The sequence below is a fragment of the Narcine bancroftii genome, chromosome 4 (assembly GCF_036971445.1).
Source record: "Narcine bancroftii isolate sNarBan1 chromosome 4, sNarBan1.hap1, whole genome shotgun sequence".
Taxonomy (NCBI): domain Eukaryota; kingdom Metazoa; phylum Chordata; class Chondrichthyes; order Torpediniformes; family Narcinidae; genus Narcine; species Narcine bancroftii.
Genome location: NC_091472.1, coordinates 134493007 through 134516042, shown reverse-complemented (window position 1 = coordinate 134516042; position 23036 = coordinate 134493007). Strand labels below are relative to the sequence as shown.

The window sequence follows — 23036 nt, the reverse complement described above, 5'->3', positions numbered from 1 at the left end:
ACTGAATTTATATCAAAAATAATTTGTAAAAATTGTATTCGCAGTTGCAAGTAAATGTGTAGCAGTGACATGGAAATTGGATCCTCATTTAGATTTCGAAAGATGGTACATGGAAATTCATAGCTAAATTCCTCTTGAAAAAATTACATACAATTTGAGTAATAAATATGAGACATTTTTGAGAATATGGAGCCCATATTTACATATTGTAGGTATAAATTTATAAATGGCTCTCCCTAAATCTCGTGAACTCTTTGGAATAAACAAACAAAACTTAAAGTCGTGTGAAAGCTGGTGATCCCTTGATAACCAGGACTGCTCTTTTTTTCTTTCTTTACTATTTGTATTTTTTCTATCTTTCTTTCTTCTTTTCTTTTTTTCTATCCTTATTGGGGTTATTATTTAGGGGGAGGGGGTTGGTGGGGTGTTTCTTCTCTACTATTTTTGGAGGTTTTTATAAAACCATCATGTATAATGGAATTAATATTACTATATGATTATTATATTTTGTATTTTGACATAACTACATGTATGGAAAATTTAAATAAAATATTTTTTTAAAATCATGAATCATGACTATCGTAAACCCAGCGACTGCCTGTATCAGACTAATCTGAACTGCCCAGATATTTCCCAGATAGTCTGGGTGAAGAAATCCAACAGAGCACATAGAGTACACTCGGTAACATGGATGACTCAAGCCTGAAACATTCAATATACTACTGAAAGACTATAGCTGTCATGTATACCATCTACAATCCACAACCAATGTACCTTTATTTTGAACAGACAAAAAATATTGACCTTGCTCAATCCAAGCATTAGATCTTACAAAGTTTCATAAAATCCATCATCGCTTTCTGAATATTAGTAAATGTAAGAAATCCCAGTTTATCTGTAGTGAAGAACGATATAAACTAAGCAGGAAAGTGAGCCCTCTGAAGGCTACAGAGAATTGCCAGTTATTTTCCTGAACTGATATCCAAATCCACTACTCCACTAACCTGTATTAAAAATTCTTACCAGTTACTAATGCAAAAGGGCAACCTGAAAATTCTGCCATCATTCTGAATGAGAACCACCTTAAAAATACAGCACAGATATTAGTTTTTTGAGGCAGATTTAATATAGACATGAAAGAAGGTCATGATTTATTTTGATCTGTGTGTATTCTAACTATCTCATGAGCACATACAATACACTAGGCCAAACAAAAACATTTGAAACATGTTGAATTTTAAAGGGAAATTGGCAAAATTTGAATAGGAGTAACATTTGTGCTTCAGTTGCTAGCCTTAAAACCTTAAAAAAGTGCAAAACTTTCTGTTGAAATAAAAACTGTTGGAAAACAATTGCCTTACATGCACAAACTAAACCCACTGAATTTTATAAAGCTGATTTGCTAAGTCATAAAATTGTATTTACCTCACATCTTTCCCAACAGTCATTGATGCAATCACTTTCTTCACTGCTTCTTTCTTTTTCTCCTTCTTGTCACTATTGAGCTCTGCTTTGAGTTCAAAGATTTCTCCTACAATTGATAAAACATTCCAATATTTAATGACTATCCATACCTTCTAATTCCAATTAGTGGTTCACAAAATTCATTGCTACATCAAAGATCATTATATTTGTGATTACCATCAAATTAGAATGCTTGGTTATTCCATTTGAAGAGCTTCGATTGGCCGATTGGCCGATTGGAATATGTTATGTCTTCTGAGAAAATCGTTGATTGTTTGTTACAAATGACCATGAATAATTCCACCGTCAGCCAAAGGTTGATTTTCCACTGCAGATGACCCCTCCATTACAAGGGTTTTGCTTTTCAATGCAAGTTTCAAAGGAAAGTAAACAGTGAAAGAATTGGAACTTCAGAACCAGAATTTGTCAGGAACAAATCACAAAATTTATTGTCTTGTTGCAGCATTACAGGGGCAAATATTGCTATAAATTACATTTAAAAAAAGTAGTGCAAAAGAAGAAAAAGTGAGGTATGGGTTCATTGTCAATTAAATGGATTCATTGTCCATTCAGATGGCAGAGGGGAAGAAGCTGTTTTTGTGCCGTTGGGATTATATTTTCAGGCTCCTTTACCTCCTTTCTGATCGTAGCAATGTGAAGAGGGAATGGCCTGGGTGGTGAAGAACATTGAGGATAAAGGCTGCTTTCTTAAGACACTGCCCCTTGATGGATTGATGCCCATGCTGGCACTGGCCATGTTCATGACTCTGTAGTCTTTTCACATCCTGTGCATTGGCACCCCTGTACCAGACAATGATGCAACCAGTCAGAATGCTCTCCACAGTACACCTGTAAAAATTTGCAAGATTTCTGGTGACACACCAAATCTCCTTAAACTCCTCACGGAGTATAGCTCCTGCAGAGCCTTCTTCATGATTGTATCAATAGGGAGCTCCCAGTTTAATCTTTAAAGATGTTGACTCCCAGGAATTTGAAGTTCTTAACCGCTGATCCTTCGATGAGGACTGGTTTGTGTTCCCCCTCCTGAAGTTCACAATCAGTTCCTGTGTTTTGCTAACACTGAGTGCAAGGTTGTTGTTGTGACACCAGTCAACTAGCTGATCTATTTTATTTGTACATATAAGAGCATTAAACACTCTAGTTGAAAATCTAATCATTAAAATTGCATTTATTTTAGGATTCCTCAATATTCTACACACCTGGCTAATGGAGATGCTGATTAGCTTAAGTGCACTGGGAAATATTAAAACTGAGCTCGTGAACAGAATTTGGCAAGCAAATATTTAACAAACTTAGTGCAATGCAGATATCAGTTTTTAAGCAAATGTTTTAAAAATGCAAAAATCAATTAATAATCTTAGCAGTTGCAGCTGATTAGGCACTTTTTAAGTAAAATGTGCAACTAAAGAGTAACATTATCTGAAGTAAACGCACACTGAAGTCTAGCACTGTCATGGTAGTACAATTGAAATTTCAGTGACATCCGTTCTGGCAGCATTGCTGGGCTTACTTGATGAAAGGCGATAGAATCAGCAGTCAGAAAGACTCCCAAGGCCTTGGCAGGAAAACTCCTATTATGACTAGAGTAAACCGAGATTGCACTCTCTTGAAAGACTCAAACTGACATGATAAGTAAAGCCAGTGTCAAGTTTTGCTGAAATGGGAAAAGAATAAACTGCCTGAACAACAATTAAAATTATAAATCCAACTATAAGATAATACTATTAGCTTGTCTATCCTTCCAAGAGTAGAATTAGCAGGAGAGTTATGACCAGTTAAAGAAAAAGGAAGCAGCAAATAGAGATCCTCATTGTGCAAAAAAAATCCCTAAATCACCTCTGTATCCATCAGCCAATCAAGAGCTAACATGGTACAGACTGTGGTAAGGAGAAGACTAGGGAAAATGATTTGGTCTGCCTACTGCTCAACATGGATCCATCCAAGGCTCTGTATCTTTCTTACACCATCTCACAAGGCTTTAATTGTGAAAAGATGTCGATAATTGTTGAATTATTTAATATTGATGAAGAGGTTCTCAACCAGGGGTGGCCAAGCTTTTAATTTTTAATTTAGACATACATTATGGTAATAGGCCATTTAGGCCCACGAGTACATATTGGGGGTTTAGGTTAATTGTGCAGGGCCAAACTCATGGGCCAAAATGGCCTGTTACCGTGTTGTATGTCTAAATTAAAAAGTTGACCACCCCTGATCTGGAGAAATACTATGCCAATCTATGAAAAAAAAACCCTCAAACAAATAGGTTACATCAGGTCAAAATGCTGAGAGATTCTTGAGATTCATATTACTACAATATTAATTAAGTATTCTTTTTACACTAAAAACCCAAATTATTGTCATATACATGGCCCGTCTCTGGAAGCCGGCTTGCTTGTTAACACAGAACAGAAGAAGTGCCGGGTCAGTGAGTCCTTTTATACAGCGCGCCAGCTTCCTACAGCAAAAGAGGGGGGACATCACATTCCTTTCCCATTTGGACCCAGCTATGTGGCCTGCCCTTTTTCACTCGCCCCACTTTGCCTCTGATACTACCTCACTTGGCAGATAAAAAGCAGATCTGAAATGACCCAGCAATCCACCTTCATCCCATTTAGACAGGGAGACGAGGCATATTAAAGACAGATTATACCCGGCTTGAAGTATCAGCATAAAAGGGGTAAATGTGCCAGCAGAAGCAGATTATAAGTGTGAGGTGTTACATTTTGGAAAGGCAAATCTAAATAGGTCATATGCATTAAATGGTAGGCTATTGAGATGTGCAGAGCAACAAAGGGATTTAGGAGTTGTGGTAAATAGTACCCTCAAGGCTGATACTCTGGTAGATGGTGTGGTGAAGAAGGGATTTGGAATGTTGGCCTTCATAGATCGGAGTATTGAATTCAAGATTAGGGAGGCTATGATGAAATGGTACAAGGCATTGGTGAGGCCAAATTTGGAGTACTGTGTACAGTTTTGGTCACCAAATTATAGGAAAGATATAAACAAAATAGAGAGAGTGCAGAGAAGGTTCACAAGAATGTTGACAGGATTTCAAGGTTTGAGTTACAGGGAAAGGTTGTGCAGACTAGGGCTTTTTTCTCTGGAGCATAGAAGATTGAGAGGGGACTTGATAGAGGTGTTTAAGATTTTAAAAGGGACAGACAGAGTAAACGTGGATAGGCTTTTTCAATTAAGAGTGGGGGAGATTCAAACTAGAGGGCATGGTTTAAGATTGAAAAGGGAAAATTATAAGGGGAACATGAAGGGAAATTTCTTTATGCAAAGGGTGGTAGGGATGTGGAATGAGCTTCGGACAGACGTGGTCGAGGCGGGATCATTGGTTACATTTAAGGAAAGACTGGATAGTTACATGGATAGGAGAGGACTGGAGGGGTATGGACCGGGTGCTGGTCAGTGGGACTAGGAGGGTGGGGATTTGTTACGGCATGGACTAGTAGGGCCGAACTGGCCTGTTCTGTGCTGTAAGTGGTTATATGGTTATTTAAACTGTGTCACTTAATTACACCCAAATTGACCCACAACTCTGTATGTTTTGGATTAATACCTGGAAGAAACTATACAGACATGGGGAGAACTTATGAACTCTTTACAGACAACGCTGGATTTGAACCCAAGCCGCTGGGGCTATAATAGCGTCACACTAACTGCTACGCTAACTGTACAAAAAAGCCTGTGTACCCTCAGACTGATTTAAACAATCCACAAAAGGTAGTGAAGATTTTCTAACAGTTCAAACAGTTAATCTGAAAATCAGAGTATCTATTCATTATATTGTTATTGTTTATGGGACTACACTGTGCAAAGTAGGCTGTCACATTTCCTTCACTTCAACTGTGATTCTAAATGCAAGTTTACTTTCTTTATGCAATTACGTGACTTAGTATTAAACTGTAAAACTTGGATGTTCACAAAATGCAAGTTTTCTGACAAGATTTATAATTACAACTGAATAATCATTTATTTAAAATTTTAAAAGTATTTTAAATGAATTTCCCTAATTAGCATGTCAGATTAAAATGTGCAATTTTAAATTAAAAGCTTTTTCTACACATGCAGGACTTGCATTCCCAGATGCAAGAATGTTGTTAGTCTTTTGCCTCAATTTGAATCCACTGCGATTCATTTTTTGGAAAAACTCTACACTTCAAGATCAAATGCAATACTTGTTCAAATTTTGAACTGAAGGTTTAATTATGCATTCAGCAGAAAAACTACAAAGATTATGGAGAAAAGAAATTGGAAAACTATAATTCCCGCAAGTTAAATGATGCTGATCTTGCTTCAGAAGGTGAGAGATTTTTGCTACCCACTCATCCAAATTGTACAATAATGACTGGAAGGCTGTTTTGAAAAGGCCACTTTAATGCTTACTTGTATATCAACAATTTAGACTTAAGTAGGAGCTATAATTAACTGGATGGCAAAAAAGCTAGCTCATAGTCTGGAAGAAAGCAGTCATTTGTGTACCAATGGTCACATGAAATTCAATTTTAAATGAAAGATTATACATTTGGGGGAAGAAAAATACTAACAGCCTACAGCAATTTTGTCATCTATTTTGACTTAAACATTTTAACATGAACCTCTTTAGAAGAATTCATTATTGTTGTAAATTGAGCAATGGCTGTAAATGAATGGTTTAGCAAGGGCTCATAGTTCTAAAGACAAAGAAAAATAAGTAATGAGGATTTAAACCAGAGGGTGGAGTTGAAGATTTCATCCTGAAGGTGTGAGTATAATGAATTTAGTACCTGAATAAAATCTAAATCATATTCAAAAATACTTGGATGAGCACCAACAGTTCTTAACCCACTAGTCACAGAGGAGAAGCTGGGAGATGAGATTAGGCTAGCCAGCTCAAGGCACAATGATCAACTGATAGTAAAATGTATTATTCAAGGAAATACAGATCATTGGTTTGCAGCACATAAAGTAATTCAGAATAAAATACATCTCTCCATTATTCATTGAGGGATGAATTGTTTCTTCTATTCCTCTTAGCTATTTACAGCTAAAGTTCCCTTTTAACTTCATTAAGAACCTGATGCGTGTCCAGTACTTAAATTTTTTTTTTCCCAACTTTCGTCCCAGTGCACGTTATACTCTTTTGGAAACTAATGCTACCATGCAATTTGTTTTAATTATACAACAAAGAGGATACAGTCGATTTGGAAGGATTCTTCTTTCCAGCAATGGCATATCTAGACAAGTTCCATGGCTAAACAATCCTTTGGCTTATCTTGTTCAGCTTTAGCGTCTACCCACCTTAAATAGCTATGAACCATCTACAAATTTCTTTGCTGCACTTCCAGCTCTATATCATTTATAAAATCTACTAAAGATCCAACTAGCAATCTTACACCCAGTAAAATAATCCAATATCTACAATCCTAACTGGGCTGTAAAGATCAAACAATATATTCATGGCAAAACGGTTCAACATGCACCTTCTATATTTTCATTACATGCACTTCCACCTTAGGTATGTGAAAATATTTATTGAATTCCAATTGCACCGCATGTACTTATTTACAACCATCATGGTCAGTTATCACATCATCAAAGAAATTATGAAACAATTAAAAATAATAATCAAATAGTTTTCTTTGAAAAGTATACCATTTATGTCAAAGACAGTAAATGTTATGCTCAATGCAGACTCTGAGAGGTTACAAGTTAGGTGCATTAATAATTTCACAATGTCTGCTTTCAAAGGCTTACTAATTCTGCAAATTGTTTTCAATCCGAACATTGTCCTTGTCCACCTACAGCAAATGCAAACATACGACTCATTGATTTCCAAAACAATTTAGCAATCACAAATATTTGGAGTCACTGAAGCCACCTTTGACCCAAACCTGAAAAAGATTTTGAATGCACCTTGCATCAAGAATTGATTTCCTCAAGATCACTTCAAAGGGAATCTGACTGAGATGTTGACACTGAAAAAGTTATTCCATGTAATGTACACAGAGAAAATTCTACAGATTTAAAAAAAAACACCCCAAGAATCTTAAAATTTGCACTTTATCATATCAGAGTAAAATTAGCAAGTTCTATTGAAAAGGCAGTGCACTGGAAATGTAGAACTATCTCACTCAAAAAGTCTTTTCAACATTACTTTTCAAATCAAGTAAGGGCATTGGAGAAACCTGCAAGGATAGATAACTGGAAATAAAGTTCAACAATCAACTATTATCTAAGTTAACAATAGACTCACAGGGCTAAACTGTCTAGGACTGAACCTGGATGTCCAGAAGCTGGAATGGGGCTGATTGAAGTCGTAAAACTATCATGTAGAGTGAAAGTACCTATAAATAAATAAATGAGAAATAATGCAAAACAAAAGTATAAATGAGCAATGGGGAAATAAGAGAATATGGTTCTTGTGTTTCTTGGGAAAATGAAGTGTGGGTCTTTAAAAGCCGTAACAGCAGTATACAGAACAAGAGTTGACTGATTAATTAAAATTATTTGTTTTTGTAATAATACAGTTAACCAAGTTGAAAAGTTGTGTTGCTTTACTCACAGTTCTTTTACTATTTTACAGTTTGTACAATAATAAGAGAAAAACAGCTACCTTTTTTGGTTGTTGTAAAATATTTAGAATCCGTCATGGTGATCCTGGAACAGGTTTCCTGAAAAAGAAAGCATGTATTTTTTTTCTGAAACGACAAAATGGGCATTCGAAACAGGAAAAACAAGGTTACTGATTAATCAGCTTTGAGCTGCGTGACTTTTTGTAAAACTTGTTATGCAACCAGCCTTTCAGATTAAGGGATTTCTTTAACAATATGCAAACATTTTCATAATCACAATCAATTTTTGGTTCCACTAAATACATTTACTTTTCATGTACTAAAACTGGAATGTTAGTTAATGTAATCAAATGCATTAAAAGGGAGAAAATCCCGCTGACGTGGTCTTTTTAGGATCAAATAGCGGAAACTCAGGGAGAATCATGTGTTAAGAACTGAATATTTAAAAATGACCGAAACAGAAGGAAAACTCCAAAACACCATCTGTTCTAAATTGGTACGAGAAACATCATATCAGGGAGTTGATTGTGTAATGTAAAATTATTTTGGAAGAAAAAAAATCCCATTTAAACATTATGAGATCAGCAGTGGAAAGCATTAAGAACTTCTAATTCCTGGGTGTCAACATCTCTGAATATCTGTCCTAAGGCATCCATGTAGATGCAATCACAAAGACACCTCAACAGCAGCTATACTTTGTGAGGAGATGTGGTATGTCACCAAAGACTCTTGTAAATTTCTACAGGGGTACTGTGGATAGCATTCTGACTGGTTGACAAAGACTGGAAATCTTAAGCTCAATGCAGACTCTGAGATGCTACAATTTAGGTGTAGAGATGCCAATGCACAAGACAGGAAAAGACTACAGAGAGTTGTGAACTCAGCCAGCACCATCATGGTCAATGGCCTTCACTCCATTAAGGACATCTACAAGGCGCAGTGTCTTAAGACAGCAGCCTCTATCCTCAAGGATCCTCACCCCTCCCAGGCCATCCCCTCTTCACACTGCTACCATCAGGAAGCAGGTACAGGAGCCTGAAGACGAACACTAAGTGGCACAAAAACAGCTTCTTCTCCTCTGCCATCAGATTTCTGAAAGGACAATGAACCACAGATACGACCTCACTTACTCTTCTTTGCACTAATTTATTTACTTTTAAATGTAATTTACAGCAATATTTGCAGCTGCAATGTTGATGCATGACAATAAATTCTGATTCTATCACTGGGAGTAGACTGCGACACAAATTATCTGCATCAATGAGATGGAATAGGACAGTCCTAATGGAATTAATGTATTGCTAGAATTTCAGATGAGAATGGTGAGAATGGGTAGAAAAACATCTTAATGAAAAGGGAACAGAGTAAAGGTTAACCTAATAAGAGCAATATGGGGAACACAATCGTGATATGTTTACAGATCAACATAAATTTATTGAAAAGCATGATCAATAAATAAAGTCCAAAACATCCAAGGGAATTAAACACAAAAGAAATGAGAGTTCAGTGTACAAAAAGGCCATTAATTAAAAATTGAGTATTTACAACAGGACAAGGGACATACTTCCACCAGGATAACCTTACAGAAAATAAATGCAAAAAATAGAACATTGATGCAAAACCATTACAATTAAAGACTTCTAAACTGAGAAATTACCTTAATAGGCAAGATCATTTTGTTTGAGATAAGCAGGTAATGTTATTTGATGAGCTAGATAAGGTAGCCACTCATTTCTGAGAAATCATCCAAATTATTTTAGCTAGCAGCACAAAGGTGACTAGTTACAGTGTAACAGTACACATTGTTGTAGGCCAATAAAAACTGAAAACAACAGGAAAAGGACCAGCTGGATAATTCACATATTACAACAGGGACACACAAGAATGTGCAAAAACAATGAAGAATCATGCCAATTCCATGAGCTTATCACTTTCACGGTAGATTAAACAGTATTTATGCTGTCCAAGAGACAACCTGATTGAGGTCTTACCCCCAACCCAAAGTATGAAGTGGTTTAATAACACAGATTATATGTTTGCACACAAGGGAGAACCCCAAATCCCCACAGCTACCAAATACATGGGATTTTAGGTAAGAATGTTCAAAATGGTAACACAGCTGAGTAGCTAAACCACACAGTACAGAAGCATAGACATTGGACCATAGAACAAGAGTGAAAAGAATAGTTTCCTTCCATGGAGATGAAGTCAAGAGGCTCAGAAGCATCAGCATTAATGATTATGATTTAGCATTGAGCTAAATGATCTGCGACCTTGCAATAAATGTTGCACATAATAACATCAAGCAAATTTCATGATGTACACGGCCCAACACAACCCTCCGCGCTCTATTGAGGCAGTCAATTACATCATCATATGAAAATACAAATTTGTAATATACAAATGCTATTTTCTTTTATGTTTTATACATCACAAAGATCAAGAAAAATTAAGTAATATTCAGCCTTGGTATTTTAGTGTGCATGACAGCATTTTTCTTCGGGCTTTTCAAAATGTATAAAGATTTAGAGCCTTTTCTTAAAATAAACCAAAATGCATGGCCAAGAGACAAGAAATGAACACCAATTGAATCTAATATCCAATGATGCAGTATCAATGTCACAAAATTCTGTGTCAGTACTTAGGGAGTTCATGCAGGCACACGCGTGTGTGTGGTGTGTGGGCAGGTGGGTGCATGGGCAGGCGTGCCTTAACTTTCTCTATGCCTGAGCATCAACTGAATTTCAATGCTGAAGAGCAAATGAACCTTTATCTCACAACCCCAATTCCAGCTCCACAAGTCAATCAGTCATGAACTTTCTATGCACCTTGCCTATAAGGCAGCGATTCATTCTTTCCATGAGGGATTGAGTCAGGCCAGTGGAGCAAGTTAACACTAAATACCATCGAGTGGGAGGACTGATAATCAACGTGTTTAATTGGAGTAAAAGCGTATACAAGACCTGGTCAACTCAATAGCCCGCACTGTTACAGCAAAACTACTCTTGTTCAGCCACAGCAGAGCCTGGTTGGCAATGACAGCAGACCCCGCTTCAAATCCTGCGACCACTGCCACGACCCCCCACGACCCATACCCTCAGGCTTCTCTATCCCCCCCCCCACCATCCATGAGCCCCTGCCCCTTGTGTTCCCACTCCTCCTAATTATCCCCACCCCCTCGGCTACCCTGTGTAGGTCAACATGAGCTGATAGCAGGTTCCGCCTCAGGCGGGTGGTTGTATTAAAGCTTTGACAGCGGCCACAACAGGAGCTCGAGCGTGAAAGGAATAACACTCACCCCTCGCAGCCAGTTATGTCAAATGCAGGAAGGAAGAAGTCGCAGCGGTGGAGGCCACGCCAGATCTACTCACTCTAACCGCAGCTTCAAGATGTCCGCCAATCGCCGAGCTCCGCGGTGCCCTTCCCTGCGAACCGGAAGCAGATGCGGGCCATGTTCCGGCCAGCCGGTCCCGGGTCAGCTGCCACCCCTGGGTGTGGGTGGTGAAGAGAGGAGAGGTCATTCTTTGTGCCATTCTCCTCTAACTTGCCTTCGTTGCCATTAAGTATGTTTGAACCATCCTCAAGCCTGTCCCCAACGATATGCTCCAGATAAACACGCAATTTTTCCAGTTCTGATAAAGCGTCACCCACCTGAACCATCTCCCCCTCTCAGAAATTGCCTCAGCTGCTGAGTGACTCCAGTATTATTTTTATATTTCACATTTTTTGCCTGTGCAAAAAAAAACTTCCCATTTTGACCTGTCTGGGGCTTGTTACAACGAAGTCAACATTGAGGAATAACACTTCATCTTCCATTGGGTACTTGGCAATCTTATGCAGACAATATTCAAGTAAAACTTGGGCAACTTACCCTTTCTGCAATCCATCATTTTGATTCAATTTTTCTCTTTCTACTTTATATCGGGGCAAGTGTGCTATCCATATCCCACACCTCTGCTTTTGCAACATGAAGCATAAACTGCCACTTTGTCTTTGGTGTCATCAGAGATGTTCCCTGTTTCACCCACCCGGCCTACACCTCTGCTACTTGGTTTTGCGTTCTCCTTTCCCCACTTCTGACAACCAGGGTAACTGTTTCTCATCCCACAGATGCTGCCGAACCCAACTGAGTTTTTCCAGTCTGTTCTGCTTTTAGAAGAGATTTGCAGAATCTGCAGTTTGTTTGGTTTCATGTTTCAAAACTTTTACAATACTGTTAAAATATACCCATTTTTGATCATTTATAATTTTAAATGTAAAATCATTGATATTGTGTTGGTTTTATAAATGGTGCCATTATGTGTTACAATTAAAAAAAAAATCAGTAGACAAAAAGACAAAAGAGGGAATATTAACACAGAAGTCCAAAGACTTAAAAGGAAGAATGCTTCTGTGCTGTATGATTCTAAGACAAACAGAACCTGTTTTGGTATATTAGAATTTTGTGGCCTAGCCTCTAGAATGGAATTTGAAGGCAAAAGGAATCTCAGGGTTGTATGTGATATCATGTATGTACTGAAGGCTCAACCTTCTGAATTAGACTGAGGTAGCTGAAGTTAGTTAGATCCACAATGTATTCCTGAGCAGAGGCCTCAGGTCAAGGTGATTGACCTCCATCAACCATTTTCCTCTGTACATGGTCTTTTATAAATCAGATCCATGTTTCATATTGGTCAACGAGATTACAATCACAAGATATTTGTGAGACAGATTTTACTAAGGCCCTTGGTAGCACATTCTTTTGATGACTGGGGCAATGTCTAATTTCATTTCCTGTATTGACCTCTTTTTCACTTTTGGCTTAATTCTTCCATCACATCTGCAGCTGTGTAACTGACAAAAACCCAAACTGCACTTGAACTTGCCTTGCTCTTTTTGGACAAATGCCACTGATATCACTGTTGATGATCATTTTGTTGATGATTGGTGGTTTGAATTTATTCTTCTTTTTGCATATAGGATGTACTCCAGAGTAACTTTCAACCCTGATAATTAGATGATAAAGCTTTTATCTAAATATTTAGTTGTATGTTATTATTATGTGAACAATTCAATTGCTTGACAATTAACAATGGAATAGAGCATGGTATTCTTCCACGATTGCACTTTCAGGCCATATTACTCAATCCTGTCAGAGAAATAACCTTGATATATTTTAAAATATACCAGTATACTCTGGCTTTATTTGTAATTTAATTTGTAGATACAGCATGGTAACAAGCCCACATGCCCTTGCCATCCAAATACACTTGTGTGACCTCAAAAGATATTTATAGATCTTGTGTGTTTAGAGTACTCAAAGTAATCCAAAATTTGAAAATGCCTTGGTTCATAGCTATTTGTGTTTATATACTTCCAATCCTTAATCATTTAATTTTTGATTCAATATAGGCCTTCTTAATAAGGATGACGACCATTGGCAATTGGAATTTAAAAAAAAGTTGCTGTTGGAATCTGTGGAGACAAAGGGATCGTCAACATTTCAGGCCAAGACCCAGTATCAGTTCCAATCCTGTCTGATCCGCTAAGCTCCTCCAGCAGCTCAATTTTCATTAACAATATTGTTGCAGTTATGTTTGGGGAGAAAAAGGATAAACACCACCATTTCTATAAAGAATGCTATGAAAGTCTAAGAATTATAAGGATATATTTATACTATGATAATACACGATGACATGAGTAATTTCCATATTCTCAAGCAGGATAAAAATTAATGTCAATTTCACACCCCCACCCCTGCCCCCAGTGCTGTTAACTGGGTGGAATATGCTCGCTCACTTCTCCAGGTTATGTTAACAATACATCAGAATTTTTTTTCCTTTGGAACAAAATATATAGACATTTGTGTTCAATACAAAATTCCAATCAAAGAATATACTAATTTTCCAAAATTGTAGATACATATTTAATTATAAAATTAAGTAAAAATATAAATTTAGCATTAATATCTATTGAAACTAAAATATTTGGGGGAAGGGTAATGCAGAAGCATTGGGCAGCTATATTTCATTAAGGAAAAAAATAAAAATCTATGAAATGAATATGTCATAATAAGCAGACATCTAGTGTGGAGCATTCTTCTGATACCTCTGATGGCATACGAAGCAAATAACAAAATATGTACAGCAACAGTCTTAAGCATCAAATTTGTTTTGGAAATTTACACTAAAAAAAACATATACTTATTTTTGGGTAAAACATTACTCATTTGGATATCTGGAGTGGTTAAAAATGATCAATTTAGCCTCGTGTACACAAAAACTAATAGCAGTCTCTTGGCCCTTTCATGCAAAACAACTTCCAGTTAAATTGTATCGAATACCAGTCTTCTGAAACCATCATTAAGCATCCAAGGAATCATGGAATCATTCACCTCTCATGATACATATCGACTGGATACATTCAAACAAGGTGATTGATCACCTTCTGGTACATTCTCTCCTCACGTTTCTCTGAAAACCTTGCACAGATCATGTATGGCAGATATTTTGCTATTAAGCACCCATTTCCAGGGTATGCTCACATCCTGGACCTGAAATGAGAAAAATAGTGTCTGTGTCTCTGAGGGAATTTGGAGTGTCGTGTGTTATACAAATGGTGGTGCTGGGGAAAAGGAGATTGAGAGACAATGCACCTTGTTGCAAAATCTGATTACTCCCAATGAAAATACGGTAAAATTTCATGAAAAATATGCTAGAATGTATCGAGAAAATGATAAAAGTACCACCTCAAAGGGGCAATACTTGCCATTAAATTTAATTTCCTTTTATCAACATCTGCATCAACTCTAATATTAAAATGAATGAACTTCATCTGGTTCTTTGCTGAATCATCATGTTGCATAGGAGGCATCAGTCAATGTGTGCACATGGGGATTGAAGGACAATAAGTACTTTGGCTATTTGAACATCAAGTTTTCTAACTGAGAATAATGTGCCAATAGGTTGATTCTGGAAAAAAAAAGCATAGTGTCAGAATGCAAAGATGTTAAGATAGAAATGCACTTGCATAAGAGGCCTTGAAATCAATTGATATATACTTTCACTGAGCAAGTCGACTTATTTTTGAGTTATCATTTTCCTGTTATATTTATTGCAATGCTGCTATCTATTTTTGTGGGTAAACAGCAGGCATTGTTAACTTTCTTTTTTACCCCCAAGAGTAAGGATCTGTAACCTAAAGATCTTCCACCAAACAAAGAAAATGTACATTACTTCTATGACAAAGTCTGAAGAGATTAAAATTCATAAGTCACCCACTTAAAATGACAATGAGATAGGAGTGGGTCTAAAAATTTAATATTCTGAAAATAAATTATTCATTGAAAATCTAGATGAAAAATAATTAGGTATAATATAGATACTGTGTGATAATCTTCATTGTCTCCTGCTTTAATTAGTTCTCTGGATTTTTGGTTGGCATTCTCCTACAGAGTCATCTTCAGAAACCCGTTTTGAGGCTGAAAGTTCCATATGGTCGTTGACTTGTGTAACTGGATATAAATGTACATGCGTTGGGGAAGGAGACTCGATAGTTGAAATCGGTGACTCACTGTCTAACTTCACCTCCACAATTTCAAGTGTTGTCAAATCTGCAGATCCATTTGATGAATTATCACTGGCCTCAATGAAGGATATGACATTTCTAGAACTAAGGTCCACTTCAGTTCCTCCAATTTCATCTAGCGATGATGACATGATCTCATGTTCAGAGGTTCTAATTTCTTGTTCTGTCACTACACTGCTGGGTATGGTCAGACTAATGCTGTGACATCTGGGACGAAAAGTTGAAGTGCCTACTAATGCTTGTTTTGCTGTTCTATTTGTGCAGTCTTTTGCAGAATCCTGACTGGAAACTGGGCTTTCATTAGCTTGATGCCTGAGCTTCCTATACTCCTTCTGTAGTAGCTCCAATTGCAAGTGAAGAAGTTCTTTGTGTTGCATCTCCATATGTTCAATCTGAAAAATTAACAAATTAATTTCAGCCATAATTTTTTGATAAATTCATGTTGTATTATATCAAAGTAATTATTCTCCTTTTACTAAATGTAACTACAAAAATAATTCCGATACAGCAAAGTATGGGCCCAAAATGTTGTGCCTACCTATATAAACCTATTCCACATCAATAAAACCCTTCTCCCTCTCAACCTACGATCCTCCATTTTTCTTGCATCCATGTGTCTAAGAGTTTTTAAGTGTCCCTGTTGTATCAGTTTCCACCACCATCTCTGGCAGTGCATGCCAGGCATCCATCACTCTCTGGGTTAAAAAATTTATATCTGATACTAAACTTTCCTCTATTCATCTTAAACTGATATGCCTTGATATTCGTCATTGCTGCCCAAGAAAAAAGGTGCTATCTGTCCACTCTATTGATGCATCTTATAATCCTATTCACTTCTAATAAGATATTCAATTTCATTCAGGCCTTTGTAAAACAAAAAATTAAATTGTGATACAACTTTGTCTATTATTAGGACTTTAATTATCTAAATTTTAAACTGAGCATTGTAAATTGCAATCTAGGCAATGTGACAAGTCATGACATAGAATGTTTATTTACTTACTCTATATATCATATTGAGAAACCTAAGCAGGCATAGTGTGTCTTAAATGGAAAATATTAATTCAACTGCAAGTTAAAAGGTATGTGACAAATGGCATCATGCCCATTCAAACATCTAACTCGTACCTCGACAAGCTTTCTCAAATTAAATACTGTAGAGGCAAGTATATTGATTCCTTGGTTGACAATAATTTGTGTTTGAAGTTAAAAACAGCATGAGGAGAAAAGACACAAATGGGAACACACCCCGTCATTAAGCTTTTGATAGCTATGAACAAATTCACTGACTGCTTGAAGTGATATGCAGAAATAAATAGCAGTCATCTTTTGTGTGAATGGTACAATCTGGTAAATCTAATGCTGCAGTTAAGTTAAAATACAATGGTCCATCTCCTTATTGGCCTTTAGGTGACTTGTTGAGATACATAACCTTCTATAGGAACTCTATCGAGAGGGCTCTGGCTGGCCGTATCATAGTGTGGTATGGTTACTGCAGAAAAATGGATCGGAGGTCAAAGGACATCAAAGTGGCAGAGAGGATCAATGTGGCATCTCTCCCCCTTTCGATATGATCTACCGGGGTTGATGTCTGAAGAGGCAATACAAAATTATGAGGACCCCTACCACCTTGCAAACACCATCTTTCAGCTGGTCCCACTGGGAGAATCAGACTCATGATGAATAATTGTCCTGCATATGTATTTTTTTGTCTGTATGTGCGTATTGTCTGCTTCTATGTCCACGTGTTTTGCACCGAGGACCAGAGAACACTTGTTTCGTCAGGTTATATTTGTACAATCAGATGACAACAACATGATTTGACTTGACTTGAGAGACAGTGCCTTCCATAATTTTTGGGGCAAAAACATTTTTTTTTCCTTTATTTGCCCCTGTGCTCCACAGTTTTAAATGTGTAATCAAATAATTCACATGATTAAAGTGTACACTCCAGATTTTATTGAAGAGTATTTTTATACATTTTGGTTTGACCATATAGAAATTACAGCACTTTTTATACATAGTCCCCTCATTTCAGGGCACCCTAATATTTGGGACATAGCAATGGTATGCATATTAAAATGGCCATGATTAGTATTTTATTGCATATCCTTTGCATGCAGTGACTACTTCAAATATGTGATTCACAGACATCAGCAGATGCTGAATATCTTCTCTGGTGATGTTCTGCCAGGTTTCTACAGCATCCATTTTCAGCTCCAGCTTGTTTTAGGGGCTTATCCCCTTAAGTTTTTTTCTTTAGCATGTGGAAGGCATGCTCAATTGGATTCCGATTGGGTGGCTGACTTGGCCATTCAAGATTTTCCAATCTTAGCTTCGCAAAACTCCCTTGTTGCTTTAGCAGTATGTTTGAGATCATAGTCTTGCTGTAAGATGAAGCACCGTCCAATGAGTTTGGAGCCATTTGCTCAAACTTGAACAGAATTCATTTTGCTACTGCCATCAGCAGTAACATCATCAATGAAGATAAGTGTGCCAGCCATACATGCCAAGGTATGTTTTGGATCTTGGGCAGTTTCTTTGCACTTCCACACTTTGCTCTTGCCATCGCTCTGATACAGGTCAACTTTGGTCTCATCTGCCCACAAGACCTTTTTCTAGAATTCTGCAGACTCTTTGAAATACTTATTGGCAAACTGTAATTTGGCCATCCTTTCGTGGCTAACTATTGGTTTGCATCTTGCAGTGTAGCCTCTGCATTTCTGTTCATAAAGTCTGTAGACAGTAGTTATCAACATATCACTTGCTTCCTGAAGTATGTCAGATCTGTTAGACATTTGGAGATTTTTCTTCAATATGATGAGAATTCTTCTGTCATTGCCAGTGGAGATCTTCTTTAGCTTACCAGTCCCTTTGTGATTACTGAGCTCACCAGTACGCTCTTTCTTCTTAATGATGTTCCAAACAGTTAATTTTAGTAATCCTAAGGTTTGGATAAGGGATTAGCAATAAAGTAATAAAGTAATAACTACTCTTTGCAGATGATGCCGCTTTAGTTGCCCATTCAGAGCCAGCTCTTCAGCGCTTGACGTCCTGCTTTGCGGAAACTGCCAAAATGTTTGGCCTGGAAGTCAGCCTGAAGAAAACTGAGGTCCTCCATCAGCCAGCTCCCCACCATGACTACCAGCCCCCCCACATCTCCATCGGGCACACAAAACTCAAAACGGTCAACCAGTTTACCTATCTCGGCTGCACCATTTCATCAGATGCAAGGATCGACAATGAGATAGACAACAGACTCGCCAAGGCAAATAGCGCCTTTGGAAGACTACACAAAAGAGTCTGGAAAAACAACCAACTGAAAAACCTCACAAAGATAAGCGTATACAGAGCCGTTGTCATACCCACACTCCTGTTCGGCTCCGAATCATGGGTCCTCTACCGGCACCACCTACGGCTCCTAGAACGCTTCCACCAGCGTTGTCTCCGCTCCATCCTCAACATCCATTGGAGCGCTCACACCCCTAACGTCGAAGTACTCGAGATGGCAGAGGTCGACAGCATCGAGTCCACGCTTATGAAGATCCAGCTGCGCTGGATGGGTCACGTCTCCAGAATGGAGGACCATCGCCTTCCCAAGATCGTATTATATGGCGAGCTCTCCACTGGCCACCGTGACAGAGGTGCACCAAAGAAAAGGTACAAGGACTGCCTAAAGAAATCTCTTGGTGCCTGCCACATTGACCACCGCCAGTGGGCTGATAACGCCTCAAACCGTGCATCTTGGCGCCTCACAGTTTGGCGGGCAGCAACCTCCTTTGAAGAAGGCCGCAGAGCCCACCTCACTGACAAAAGGCAAAGGAGGAAAAACCCAACACCCAACCCCAACCAACCAATTTTCCCTTGCAACCACTGCAATCGTGTCTGCCTGTCCCGCATCGGACTTGTCAGCCACAAACGAGCCTGCAGCTGACGTGGACTTTTTACCCCCTCCATAAATCTTCGTCCGCGAAGCCAAGCCAAAGAATAATTATGATTACTTTAATATATATACCATTGAAATGTCCCAAATATTATGATGCCCTGAAATTAGGGAATTGTGCATAAAACTGTTAGAATTTTTACTTGGTCAAATAAAATCTGAAAAATGCACTTTAATCACATGAGAATGATTTGATTGCAAATTTAAAACTGTGGAGCACAGGAGTAAATAAAGAAAAGAAACGTCTTTGTCCCAAACAATATGGATGGCACTGTATTAAACAATTAGAAGTTGGGAAAGATGTATTGAGGAGGAACATCAACAAAATGAGTAACAGTTGGGAAAAGTTGAAAAATACTTAGACATACTTTGGAAATGTGTAATGTGCCAGTGTTTTGTTGTATACAGTTCATTGTTCAATATTTGAAACAAGTTATCTATAACATCAGTATTAACTGTTGGATTCTTTGAGATTCACAACAGAGTTAATTTTTCTACTATAAAATACCATACAAAAAGTCAAAACAATTTATTTTCCTTATCTCAGTTTGATCATCTTAAATTTTACATTAGAATCCCTCCATAATCCTTTGCCCATTATTTGAAGGTGGAAGTGGACTGTATACCAACCAAAATGCCATTTTCCAGTGGTTCACTGTCCACTCTTCAAACTCTGACTTGAACTACTATTCACTGTAAGGAATAGCATTCCAGGCCAGAGTTTAAAATTCATAACATGAAGATAATAAAGATATGTAATTTAACAATTTCCCTTTTTCATTTACCATTCAATGATTGGATTCCAGTTTGGACCATAGAAGCGCAAACACATTTGTTAGTTAAAACAGCATGGCACAAATACATGCAAATTATATCTAGTGTATATCGAGGCAACTTTTTAAAAAAAAAGCACACCAATGCCTCAACTTTTAATAAGTTTGAGGACATTTGGCATATTGTGGAACACTCTATCAAACAACGACAGCTGTACTGTGGTATGCATGCTGACTAGTTTGCACCACAGTCTGGTTTGGAATCTCGAGTGCCCAGAACCACAGAAGGATGCAGAAAATGGAAAACCTAGCCATGACAGGCATTGACCTCAGATCCATTAAAAACATCTATGTGATGAACTGTCTCAAGAGGGCGGCCAGCAGTAAAAAGGATCTGCATCACGAGGTCTTCTCACTGCTTCCTTCAGGCAGAAAGTGCAAAGCCTGAAGTCCAGCACCTCTAGGTTCAAATATTTTTTTTTAAAAACTCTGCTATCAGGGTCTTGAAGTTCCTCTTCTACCCTGACCGTAAACTACTCAGGGACCACCAAAAAACCAGTTTGCACTTTTAAAACAGCACTTTTTTTGCACTAACTGCAAATATGAAGATTTATCTATCCTTTTATATTTATAGTCTATTTTTCTATCTTTGCATATTGTAGTAATTTAATGCATTCTATTGTATTGGTGTGTCATATCTGCATGTTTGGCTGCAGCAATTAAGAATTCTGATGCATCTATACATTGTACTTGTGTACAGTACAACTCCAATTATCCAAAATAGTCCGGACCGGGCCTATGTTGGATAAACGTTTTTTTTTGGAGAACTGGTCATTTAAAAAAATCAGCCCAGTAGCAAGAGCAGATCACTTGTAACAGTGTGTTTATAAACAACAACAACAAAGGAAGGCTTCTTAAGTATTAAAATAATGTTTAATTCTCACCAAAAAAAAGAGCTGGCCTGCTGCTGATCACTGACACCTCCCCATTGAGTCCCCGCTCCTGCTGGGAGGCTGCTCTCCTTGATGACGCTGGAATAAGGGATTTTTCCGATTGCTTGCAGCTGAGAGACAGTGGCACGCAGTTTGAGAGGGAGAGTTAGAGAAAAAAGGTAAAGGAGAAACGGAGAGAGGGGAGGAAGTTACCTGAAACGAGGACAATTGTCATTCTAATTTCATGTCAAGTGAATTTTTTTTTTCCCCAACCTGTGAAATCAGTTCGGCTCCAAAAAATGTTTGGATAAATGAGGATTTCAGAGAATCCGATTTCGGATAATCAGAGTTGTACTGTATATGGCAAACTCTCAGAGTTAATTGAAACCATTCTTATACCGGCCTGCAGAGGTAGCTGCAATAGCTAAAGTAAAACACCCAATCATATAATTATAAGTTTGAAGTCTTTTTCACAGTACAAAATGGAAGGAACGTTACCATTGAGAGTAATCTAGTATGCTATTTAACAATTCTGCACGACTAAAATGAAAAACAATGGTGTCCATGATATTCAAAATTTAAAAAGTCTACAAACCAAGTGGATTACCACCCACGAAATAAGACCATCCATGAAATAAAAATCCATTGTGCAGTACAGTGCGTTTCATTGAATAATATACACTTAAATAAAAATTGTTCTGGTTAAAATGACCAAATCCAAGTAAATAAAGGATGATGCTTCCAGATAAAATTATAATGGTACAGATGGTCATCAAATTAACTTTATAAGAGTGCAGAACATAATAATTCCAAAATCTCCTCACGAATCAGCAAATAATGAAGATAGTTAAAACGGCTCAAAGGGTTAAAAGAATTTCTCTTGAACTGCAGGTGATGAGATTTCAATTGATTTCAAATTTCAATTTATTGGCACATGTGAAAATGACAGAGCCAAAATTTCTATAAATCAAAATCAATACATGCATTTTTATCATTTTTCTCCCCCCAACCCACTCCCTCCCACACAGAAAAAAAAACCCAAATTAAAAAAAAAGACTAATGTTAAAACAACACTGGATATTACCTTATAGATAAATTATGACCGTGAATTTGACTGCTGCAAAGAAACATACACACTTGTAGAGTGGGAAGTTAAGTTCTGAGATTTATTGAGGCTGGAAAGGCTCCTTTTATACAGTTAAGAGTTCCTGCCGTTTGTTTGATTGGCTGACATCAGCTGCATGAATAACAATAGTGGGCAGGAACATTCTTCATGTGAATACCCTTCTTTCCCAGCCTGCTATTCATGTTAGTTGGGCAGCTTGGCCAGTGCCATTTTAGGGCTGCTGGTCTTGTACTGCTCCAGCTTTCAACTGCGCTGGTTTGCTGTGTTAAGGGATGTGTTGCAGTGTGTTATGCTGCTGTTTACTACTGCGCATGCCGGCTCGATCTCCACAGTGGCGGCTGCTGCATGACCCCACCCCCAAGAACTGGTGCTACAGTTCATAGTATCTTTGGATGCAGTTCCCGCAATGTCTTTGCTGGTCTGCCTCTGTGTTGAGGTGCTGGCATCTCCATGGGTGTGTCAGATTCATGTGTGCTGGCTTGAGCCTGTCTGCGGTGAAGACCTCTGGTTTGCCATCGATGTCCAGTTCGAAGGTGGCCCCGTTGTTCTGGATGACTCAGAACGGGCCTTCGTAGGGCTTCTGTAGCAGTGGACGGTGTGGCCCTCTGCGTACAAACACATACTCACAGTCTTGAAGTTCTTTAGGAATGT

General features: G+C 37.9%; 2 protein-coding genes and 1 long non-coding RNA gene across 14 annotated transcripts in view; 1 reads left to right on the top strand and 2 right to left on the bottom strand.

Annotated features, from left to right (window-relative positions):
* ap1b1 (adaptor related protein complex 1 subunit beta 1) overlaps positions 1-11468 on the bottom strand; it is an 85140-nt gene extending 73672 nt beyond the window's left edge. The window contains exons 1-3 of one of the 6 annotated variants that reach the window (XM_069932883.1): positions 11344-11468; positions 8087-8144; positions 1426-1531 (exon numbers count right to left, since the gene is read on the bottom strand). In XM_069932883.1, coding sequence (XP_069788984.1) covers positions 1426-1531; positions 8087-8123 — 143 coding nt within the window. In that variant the 5' untranslated portion in view covers positions 8124-8144; positions 11344-11468. Of the gene's footprint in view, positions 1-1425; positions 1532-1641; positions 1825-2097; positions 2266-7726; positions 7818-8086; positions 8151-11343 lie in introns of those variants that run through there. The other 5 variants (XM_069932884.1, XM_069932882.1, XM_069932885.1 and 2 more) reach the window with 5 other exon arrangements.
* Positions 11469-11513: 45 nt separating this feature from the next.
* Positions 11514-13681, top strand: LOC138761175 (uncharacterized). The gene is made up of 2 exons (XR_011356167.1): positions 11514-11608; positions 13437-13681. It is a non-coding gene; the product is annotated as an uncharacterized lncRNA (long non-coding RNA).
* The window catches only part of LOC138761174 (myosin heavy chain, non-muscle), a 59157-nt gene continuing 49794 nt past the window's right edge, over positions 13674-23036 (bottom strand). For all 7 annotated transcript variants that reach the window (XM_069932893.1, XM_069932888.1, XM_069932887.1 and 4 more), the window contains one exon: positions 13674-16003. In XM_069932893.1, coding sequence (XP_069788994.1) covers positions 15437-16003 — 567 coding nt within the window. In that variant the 3' untranslated portion in view covers positions 13674-15436. The remainder of the gene's footprint in view (positions 16004-23036) is intronic.